Source organism: Trichomonas vaginalis (genome assembly GCF_026262505.1).
Source record: "Trichomonas vaginalis G3 chromosome Unknown ctg_172, whole genome shotgun sequence".
Classification (NCBI taxonomy): domain Eukaryota; phylum Parabasalia; order Trichomonadida; family Trichomonadidae; genus Trichomonas; species Trichomonas vaginalis.
The window spans coordinates 79714-89615 of NW_026529259.1; the positions used below are offsets into that span (position 1 = coordinate 79714).

Consider the following 9902-nt stretch of genomic DNA (forward strand, 5'->3'; position numbering starts at 1 on the left):
CACATTTTGCATTTAGATGAAAGGATTAAATCGTGATAGTATTGAAAATCATCCATTGAAACATTGTTTTTAGTATCCCTTTCTGCTTTTTCATCTTGTTTCTTATATGATTCAATTTTATATTTCCAATACTTTTTTGTTAATTCAAAACTTGATTCCACATTTTCTTCTTCTGGATATGTTTCATTAGGATTAAAGTCTTTATATGCTAAAGCGTAACGAATCATTGATGCATTCGATGATAAAGAAAGATTATGAAGCATGTCAATTTTATAAACAAATGTTTCTTCGATAATTTTATCAATTGGGTCAATCATAATTTCAACGTCTTTATTGCAATAATGAATAAAATATTCTAATCTATTCTCAAAATTTTTAGCATCATTGAGATATATTTGATAATCTGAATCGGATATTGTTTCTTGTGTTAATGCTGAATAAAATGAATCTTTCGTGAATGGTTCCTTTTTATATAATTCTTCTTCGTAATTCTCCCATGTGATGAATTGATAAGGGAAAAAGGATTTAACACGTGTTTTATTGTTTCCGAAATCTTGAGTGAATTGGTCTAATGTCCCACCCGCTATATAATTTCTGATGTCAATAAATCTCAATTCATATGGAACGTTTGTTTTCTTTACAATGATTTGCTTAAATTGTGAAGATGAACCCAGCATTGATTTTATCTTCCATTTTGCAGTATTTAAATCACGAAGAATTAAATTTAAATCAAACTTTCCCGAATTAAAACCAATGATATTCACTTTATTAAATTCTTCATCTAAAAGCTCTTTCATTGCTTCCTTTTGTTTCTCATTTAATGTATTCATTAATTCTTCATATTGTTCAATATTTGATTTAGCAACTAATGAACAGGTTGAAAATAAAAACTCAATCCAATCAGAAATAAAAGAATCACTCGAAGTTAAGCAAAAATTCCTCGTATATGTTTTATCATTTAATTTAACCGTTGATGATACCATGAATGGTTTTAAGTAAGCGTTCAAAGTTGCACATTCAGAAAGTTGTAATTCTTCTTTAGTCTCTAATGTTTCGAAGTCAAAAGTAATATAATATCTTGTCGGTTGATAATATTCCTGCAAATTATGAGCTAATAACCACTGATATATCTTCTGTTTCGTAATATGTGGTGCATATGGTTGCTGTGTCTTTTGCAATTGAACGTCTTGAATTAATCTTCCATTATTTTCTTTACATTTCTCACAATGCTTTAAAAATCTTCTTTGGTTTTTCCTTTCTGGATCATCACGGATAGAATAAACTTCTTCTTTACAATATGGACAAACTCTATAGCCGGTGAGTGCTTCAACGTCTGTTATTCTGTCAGCGTGAAGTTTTCCATTTGGACTCTGTGTTAATAAAATATTTACTGTTTCAAATTCTGGATCTATCATTATTGAATCCACTAATGGAAAGTCTACCTTATTTATGTCCACGTCTTCTGGTTGAGGATCACAATAATAGAAATCAATATTAACATTTAACATTCTCGCTAATCTCTCACTTTCTGATGAAATGTCAAACCCTTCATATGCATCTATTGCTTCATTTAAATAACTTCTACGAGTTTTAGGATTAACACCATCAGGAATGTTATAGAAGCGTTTAAATAACCTTCTACCTTCGGCTCTTATTTGATTATCATTCATTTTAGCTGTTCCGTTTTTGTTCATTTATGTAAGAATAAAAAAAATTAAAAAATAAATAAAAATAAAGTTTATTCTTTAAAGCCCATAAAATGAATTAAGAACACATAAATTTTTATCATCCGCGATGTGACGAATACATTTTAATTTACTCAAGAATGTGTACCCTGATACATTAAATCTAATTCCTGTCTTATTTAATTTCACAACTTTGAAAAGGAATGTATGAATAGCTATAAAATGATGAGAAGATGTTTTATGGGTTGCTTCCATTTTTTCTGAAATAAATGAATAAATATAATGTTTATAAGTTTTCATATCTTTTATGTTCTTAATAACGAATGGTATAGACCTTTCCACTTCATCTTCCTTCGGTGCTGTTCTTTCATATGAAACATTATTAGTATCTTCAACAATGAAACGAGTGTGGTAGAATTTACAAAAAAGTGACAGTAGAAAAAGTGACACTTAACCTTAAATTTCCAAACACTATTTTTTGATTATATTTTGTTATTTATATATTTATATATATATGTATATTTATATATATATGTATATTTATATATGTATATATTTATATATGTATATATTTATATATGTATATATTTATATATGTATATATTTATATATGTATATATTATATATATGTATATATTTATATATGTATATATTTATATATGTATATATTTATATATGTATATATTTATATATGTATATATTTATATATTATATTTTATATATGTATATATTTATATATGTATATATTTATATATGTATATATTTATATATGTATATATTTATATATGTATATATTTATATATGTATATATTTATATATGTATATATTTATATATGTATATATTTATATATGTATATATTTATATATGTATATATTTATATATGTATATATTTATATATGTATATATTTATATATGTATATATTTATATATGTATATATTTATATATGTATATATTTATATATGTATATATTTATATATGTATATATTTATATATGTATATATTTATATATGTATATATTTATATATGTATATATTTATATATGTATATATTTATATATGTATATATTTATATATGTATATATTTATTAGAAACTGCTTCATGCTGCATTGAGTATTGTTGAATAATTTGAAGTAGTGGTTTTTGAAATCAGCACCCCTATGAGAGCGCTGGCGACCGAAACACCACTAGTAAGATTGTGTATTAGAAACTGCTTCATGCTGTGTTGAGTAAGCTTCGATATCTTTGTAGGATAGCTTTCTGAGAGCGAAACAAGATAGTGTTGAAAAAAAAATTTTGAAAATCTGAGAGACTGTGCAAGAGCCAACGACCAAAACGCTACCAGTAAGATACAGCAGTAGTAGCTGCTTCATGCTGCATTGAGTATTGTTGAATAATTTGAAGTAGTGGTTTTTGAAATCAGCACCCCTATGAGAGCGCTGGCGACCGAAACACCACTAGTAAGATTGTGTATTAGAAACTGCTTCATGCTGTGTTGAGTAAGCTTCGATATCTTTGTAGGATAGCTTTCTGAGAGCGAAACAAGATAGTGTTGAAAAAAAAATTTTGAAAATCTGAGAGACTGTGCAAGAGCCAACGACCAAAACGCTACCAGTAAGATACAGCAGTAGTAGCTGCTTCATGCTGCATTGAGTATTGTTGAATAATTTGAAGTAGTGGTTTTTGAAATCAGCACCCCTATGAGAGCGCTGGCGACCGAAACACCACTAGTAAGATTGTGTATTAGAAACTGCTTCATGCTGTGTTGAGTAAGCTTCGATATCTTTATCAGACCACCTTTAAATTAACCACTCACATTCTCACTGTGGTCCATCTAAAATTTGTAAGCTTTATGACATAAAATTATATTATATGCAGGATCCCACCTATTACTTAATCTTTTTGGAATAAATGTTTTATAATATTTATCGATTGATTGTAATTTTTTGTATAAAAAAAGTTTTTTATTTATATTAAAAATATATTTTGTTAATGATATTATCTTATAATTTGTAAATAAATCTAGTAATAAAATAACTTTAATAGTTGGTGTCACTTTTTCGAAAATTCTGGTTTTTTCATGGTATAGACCTTTCCACTTCATCTTCCTTCGGTGCTGTTCTTTCATATGAAACATTATTAGTATCTTCAACAATGAAACCGCAATCACACAAAATTTTATAGGTTCCAATGGTTTCTTTTGATATTTTATCTAATAAATCAAAAACTTTATCAACACCTGTGCATTTATTTAAATAATAATTTGTGTAAATATCATGATCTTCTTTCTTAATCGTATTAGTTGCATATGTCACGTTTTTAAGAGCTTTTTTGAATTTCTCAGAATCGAGAGGGGGTGAAAGTAATATACATGGATAATCTCCATCGTCAATAAATTGTAACTTATGTTTACGAATAAATTTAATACCTTCTTCCGAAAGTGTTTCATCTATTTCACCATCTAATAAATTTTGTGTTGATTCTAAGACATAATTTTTATATCTTTCTTCATGAGATTTCTGAACTTCTGATTCTGAAGCTGGGATATTCATTAAACCCTCTACTTCATTTTCATTATATTTTTCAACTTCTCTTAATTCCTTAATTTTTTCATCTATTTCATTTCTTAATTGTTCCAATTTCTCAATCTCATCGTTATAATATTCATCTTGTTTAATTTTTTCTTCAAAATATTCAGGAGGTGTTTCAAGGCTCTCTGAGCCCAGGTCCTCTGGACCATAAAGAGGAATATTCTCCTGTTTTTCAACTTTTTTGGGATATAAATATCTCATTATAGCCTTTTTAGTAATTGGTCCGTTATATTTAAATTCATTCAACAATCTGGAAAACTCTTTCACATTCTGCATATATGTTGGATAAGAACCGTCTCCAAAATTTTCTAAAATATTTTCTAATTCTGAATTAGTGAACTTTAAAGATTTCAATGAATTAGTTGTTATACTCATTTATTATAAAATAAAAAAATAAATTTAACTTAGTTTTAATTTTACGTAAGAAGTCAATTTTTTATCTTTTATTTCGTTATGTATGGGCTGAGTGTAAATGTCTTACAATTTTGAAAATTTTTAAATCTTGATTTATTCAAAAACGTAAGAATCAAAACCGTCAGAATCATACATTTTTTACTTCATATGTTAAAAAAAAATGATACAAAATCGTTCAATATTGTATGAATTCTTACGTTTACAAAAAACGTCACACAACCCTTCCACATATACTACTTCTGAAAAAATATTTATTATTTTATACCATTTAATGCAAAAATGTTTTAATTCTTAAATAATCTCCAATTTGTAGATGATATTGCCACTGAAACTAAGTTTTAATTTCCGAAATCACTAGTAGTATATGTGAAAGGGTTTTGTGACTTTTTTTGTAAACGTAAGAATTCATACAATATTGAACGATTTTGTATCATTTTTTTTAACATATGAAGTAAAAAATGTATGATTCTTACGGTTTTTATTCTTACGTTTTTGAATAAATCAAGATTTAAAAAATTTTCAAAATTGTAAGACATTTACACTAAACCCATACATAATGAAATAAAAAAAAATAAAAAAAATAAAAAAAATAAACTTTAAAAATTCATGTCTTACATTTTTTGAATAATTTATTTTTTTATTTAATGATAAATGAGTGGATCAAGATTCGTAACCGTCAATCAATTAATGGATGTTCTTTCACCAATTCTTGAAAATGTTAAACAAGTAGATGTTTATTTCGATGATTATGTAGAAAGTTTATATTATAAAGGTAAGTTTAATATTAAACCTATTGCTTTTGCATTTGATAATAAATTAATTGAAAATGCAAAAATTTGGGAATTAATTCCGAATATTGAATTTATAACAAATATTAATGATAAATGGTTTAAACGAATTCCAACCACAAAAGTTCTTTGTAAATTAATGATCAAAACTGAGGAAAAAGAATTTAACGGGTTTAAATATCATCCAAATAAAGTTTCAGAACTAGAAAATGAAAAACTTCAGAAAAAATTAAACGATAGACTTTCAAATGATCGTATTGAAAAAATAAATAAACTAGCAGAAGTTGCATTTAATAATGAAATATTTGATGAATATAACCTTGAACTCAGTGATGGGCTTTAAGGACCCGGGCTCAACGAGTCATGATTTATGAAATCAATTATTTGATTTATTCTTTCTTCAATCTCTTCTATTCTTTTTGTTAAATCATCTATTTTCATTAATGAGGTGATTCTTGATTGAGGAATAGATTTCAAACTAACCACTCCTTTTATTTTTGAAATTTTGAATCCATCAACTTTAAACATTTTATTCAATTTACACGTTGTCAATTCTTCAAATAATTTTTTATTATTAGCATAATAGTCATTAAATTCTTCAACAGATGAAAAAATTTTTATTTCAGTAATTGGTTTAACAACGTTTATTTTTTGTTGAACATTTTCACTTTCATTTATTTCTTCCTCCTTGTTTCATTTATTTTTAAAATTGGTTTCATTATCATTAAATAAAAATTAGAATATAAGTGATAAAATATATTTTTTAATTAATATTAAATCAGAAATGGCGGCAGGATTCTTTAAAAAATTATGGGATGGAATTAAGAAAGCTGCGGTTGGGTTCATAAAAATATTATTAAACCCGTTGCAAACTTTTTGGCACCAGTAGCGAAAACGGCAGGAACTATCATAGGTGGAGTATTAGGTACAAAAGCAGGTAATCCAGCGATGGGAGCACAAGCAGGTAACGCAATTGGTGGAATTGCTGAAGGAATACTTAATAAAATAGGGGGTGGATAGTGGAAAAAAAATAAATATTATTTTTATCTTAGTATCGGTTGTAGTCTTTGATAAACTTTTTCTCCTTTATTTAAAATTTCTCTTATTTGGGGCAGCTTTTGGCGTTATTGATTCAGCAACGTCACTAATTGCTTCTTTATTCTTAAATATCCAATTTGCTCCTTTCTTCATTGTTTCCCAAACTTTATGCGCTCCTCTTTTTACTTTATCCCACAGTTTCTTAAAGAATCCTGCAGCCATAGTTGATTATTTCATTAAAATTAAAAATTCATTTTCACTCTTTTGATTTTTTATTTATTAATAAATGACGACTAACTATTTGTGCCAAACACCAAAACCGATTAATGGAAATGTGTTTCATTCATTCGAAAAGATAAATGAAATATTCGCAAAGATGACGGAAGATATTATAGAGAACTTGAAAGTTCATGCTATGACTCTGATGCTCCATATTTTGATGATAAACAAACTCATTTAAGAATTACAAATCCGGCTCATGATGTGAACCAATTAGGTGACACATATATTAAACGCAAAGTTAAAGCAACTCTAGTTTCAAATAAAGCTTTCACATGCGATGCCGCTTTTAAATGCATACGTTTATTCGTTGGTTACAAATCATCAAATCAAAGCTTTAAACAATTAGAAGTAGAAACTGAAAGAGGTGATGCTGGTTATCTTCAGATGGATTGTGCCCGTGAATCTTTCGCATTTGCAACATATAAACCAAAATCAGAAAGGAAAGTTAAAAAGTTTGTTCATTCGTTATATAATAATGTTCAAAAATATGATAACTCAGTATGTGGTAAATATATTGACCCTTCAGAAGTTTTCAAAAGCAAATGAAGAAGTTGATATCACTTTTGATATGATTATTCCGGTAAATGATTTGTTAGCATTTCAGGCGTTCGATGATTATCCTAAATCATTTGGTGAAATCATTCTTAAATATTATGTTTTCAGGGATACTTTAGTATTTTGTCAGGTTGACCCGTTAAGAGTTGCTGATTTACAAAAATTACGTTTATGAAAAGATAACTGATGAAAATTATGAAAAGATTATGAATCATGTTTATAAATATGATCGCAAATTCCAACAAATCGGACTTCCTGCCAAATTAATTACAGCTTAGCCGCTACATCTGCTGACGCAACAGTTGATAACGTTATTATTTCATGCACAAAGATGGAAGTTTTAGAGGATAAATGCATTACACCAGGATACGGTTTAATTGAAGAATCATTAAAGCAATACCACGTTTATTCAGTAAGGAAGATCCATTCATGATTCCAGCTCAACATATTGACGTTCGTTCACTAAATGGAGGTTGCATCACTCCTGAAGGTATCAGCTCAGATTTTCTCATACGCTCTTCATAATGTTACAGATGTTGTGTTAGCATTTCCGAAGAATGCAATGCAAAGAACAGTTTTAGAAAATCCAATGCTTCGAGGTCTTCAGGTCACTATAGATTCCAGAAACTTCCCCGATCAAGCGATGACCACAGTGGGTGACATATTCTTTACACGTATGCTTCAAGCTTCTGATTTAGATGGAGTGAATGAATGCACGGAAGAATACGAGGACTCATTAACTAGACCACTGAATGATGATAATGGCACGCCATTAGCTAGAACATGGAAAGACCAAACTTCATTCTTATGCACTATTCCAGTTCAACGTGATGGAGCGGGTATATTCTTTGATGGATTAGAAACTTTCAACTCACAAGTTACAGTACAAGTGAAAGCTTATCCAATCATTCAGGGTGAAAATGACACTTACTGTTCAAAGTGACAAATCCTCCTCAGGTTTGGTTTACTAGGACTACATATTGGACATGGACACCGGATGAAGGTTTGAAATATCATCCAACAGGTACACCACCGCAGTATAGAAGTTCATATGATGAAATATTGATGAATAGAAATGTATAAAATTATAAATTTATTTTTGATTAAATGGATTTAAATTCATTCACCCCTTATGAAGAATTAGCGGAGTATATAATACATACGTAGATGATATGATTAATGAAGCATTGAGTGATAATAGAAATGCTCTATCTAAGGAAAAATTAATGAAAATTCCATATTCTGAATGTTACTTAAATTCAATCACTGCAGCAATTGGTAAACAAAATAAAGGTAAAACATTAACGATATTAAAACAAATTATCATTATTGCTAACACTTCCCCCCATTCACATGTGTTAATTTATATCAACCGTTCAGGTTCACCTTCAGATAATACATTTGAATCTTTAAAGCATTTAATCAAAATTCCAATTATTTATTTATCACAAGAAGAAGCAGAAGATTATTTAAAAAACTTTTTAATGTATAAAGAATTATATAATACAATCAAGAAGCAAGGATTAGAGGATAAAATTATTGATAAACAACGGATGAATTATTTGAAACACTTTCTATTTCAAATTTTGATAGAGAATTTTTGCATTCACTCATTTTTCTAGATGATGCAGTGAAATCAAAACTAATAACAAATGAGAAATCATATTTTAATCAGTTATTAACTCAATGTCGACACATTCAGTGTTCATTCTTCATGGCTGTTCAATACTTCAAAGCATTAAGCACAAACATTAAATCAAACCTGTCACCCTTTTCATTTTCAGTGGTTTAGTCGTCAACAGTTGAACGTTATGCTTTATCAAGTGAATTTACCAATGAGCATTAATGAACTTTACACACAATATCAGCAATTAGGTGAACATGGAAAAATAATAGTTGATTTAAATAAAGGAAGTGTTAAATTTGATTAACTTTTTATAATTAATTTTTATTTTTTATTTATAATTAAACATGACAGAAATAGCAAATCTTCTACAGGTTCCATTAAAACAAGGGACAAACAAAAAGGGTGCATATAATAGAACTATGAAAGTTCCAGACGGAATGAAAGAATTAGTTCACATTGTTGCTGGTCTTCAAAAGATGTTAAACAAATGAGAAACGTTTTAACATTACCAGAAGCTCAAGCATATGCCAAACGTCATGGTCCAAATTGGGAAGCACACGAAGCAGACATTACGGGTCCAAATGGAAAACCTGATGGTATAAATGAAGTTTTCGTTACTGATGGTCAAGGTAATATTAAAGTCATAAATGGTATAAATTAACTATATCTGATTATCCTAAACGTAAAGCATATAATGAACGTTATCCTATGCAATTTGATGAAAATGGAAAAGCTGTTAAACAATACATTGGAGAAGGTGAAAATGGTCCAATTAATTCATACCGTCATAATCCATATTCTTATTTCAATGAAGAATTAAATGCTATTGAAGAGGGACCGGATGGATTACCACGATATGTTAATCAGTTTGATGGTCAATATACAAATTTGAGACCTGAAATTCCAGCTAAAAATTCTTTAAA

At 28.1% G+C, this 9902-nt stretch overlaps 1 pseudogene across 1 annotated transcript, besides 2 other annotated features; it reads right to left on the minus strand.

Annotated features, from left to right (window-relative positions):
• Positions 1–2089: part of a mobile genetic element that runs on past the window's edge.
• A 1783-nt stretch (positions 2090–3872) lies between these two features.
• Positions 3873–4650, minus strand: TVAGG3_1087080 (annotated as a pseudogene). Its single transcript has one exon. A coding segment is annotated over exon 1 (778 nt).
• Positions 4651–7860: 3210 nt separating this feature from the next.
• Positions 7861–9902: part of a mobile genetic element that runs on past the window's edge.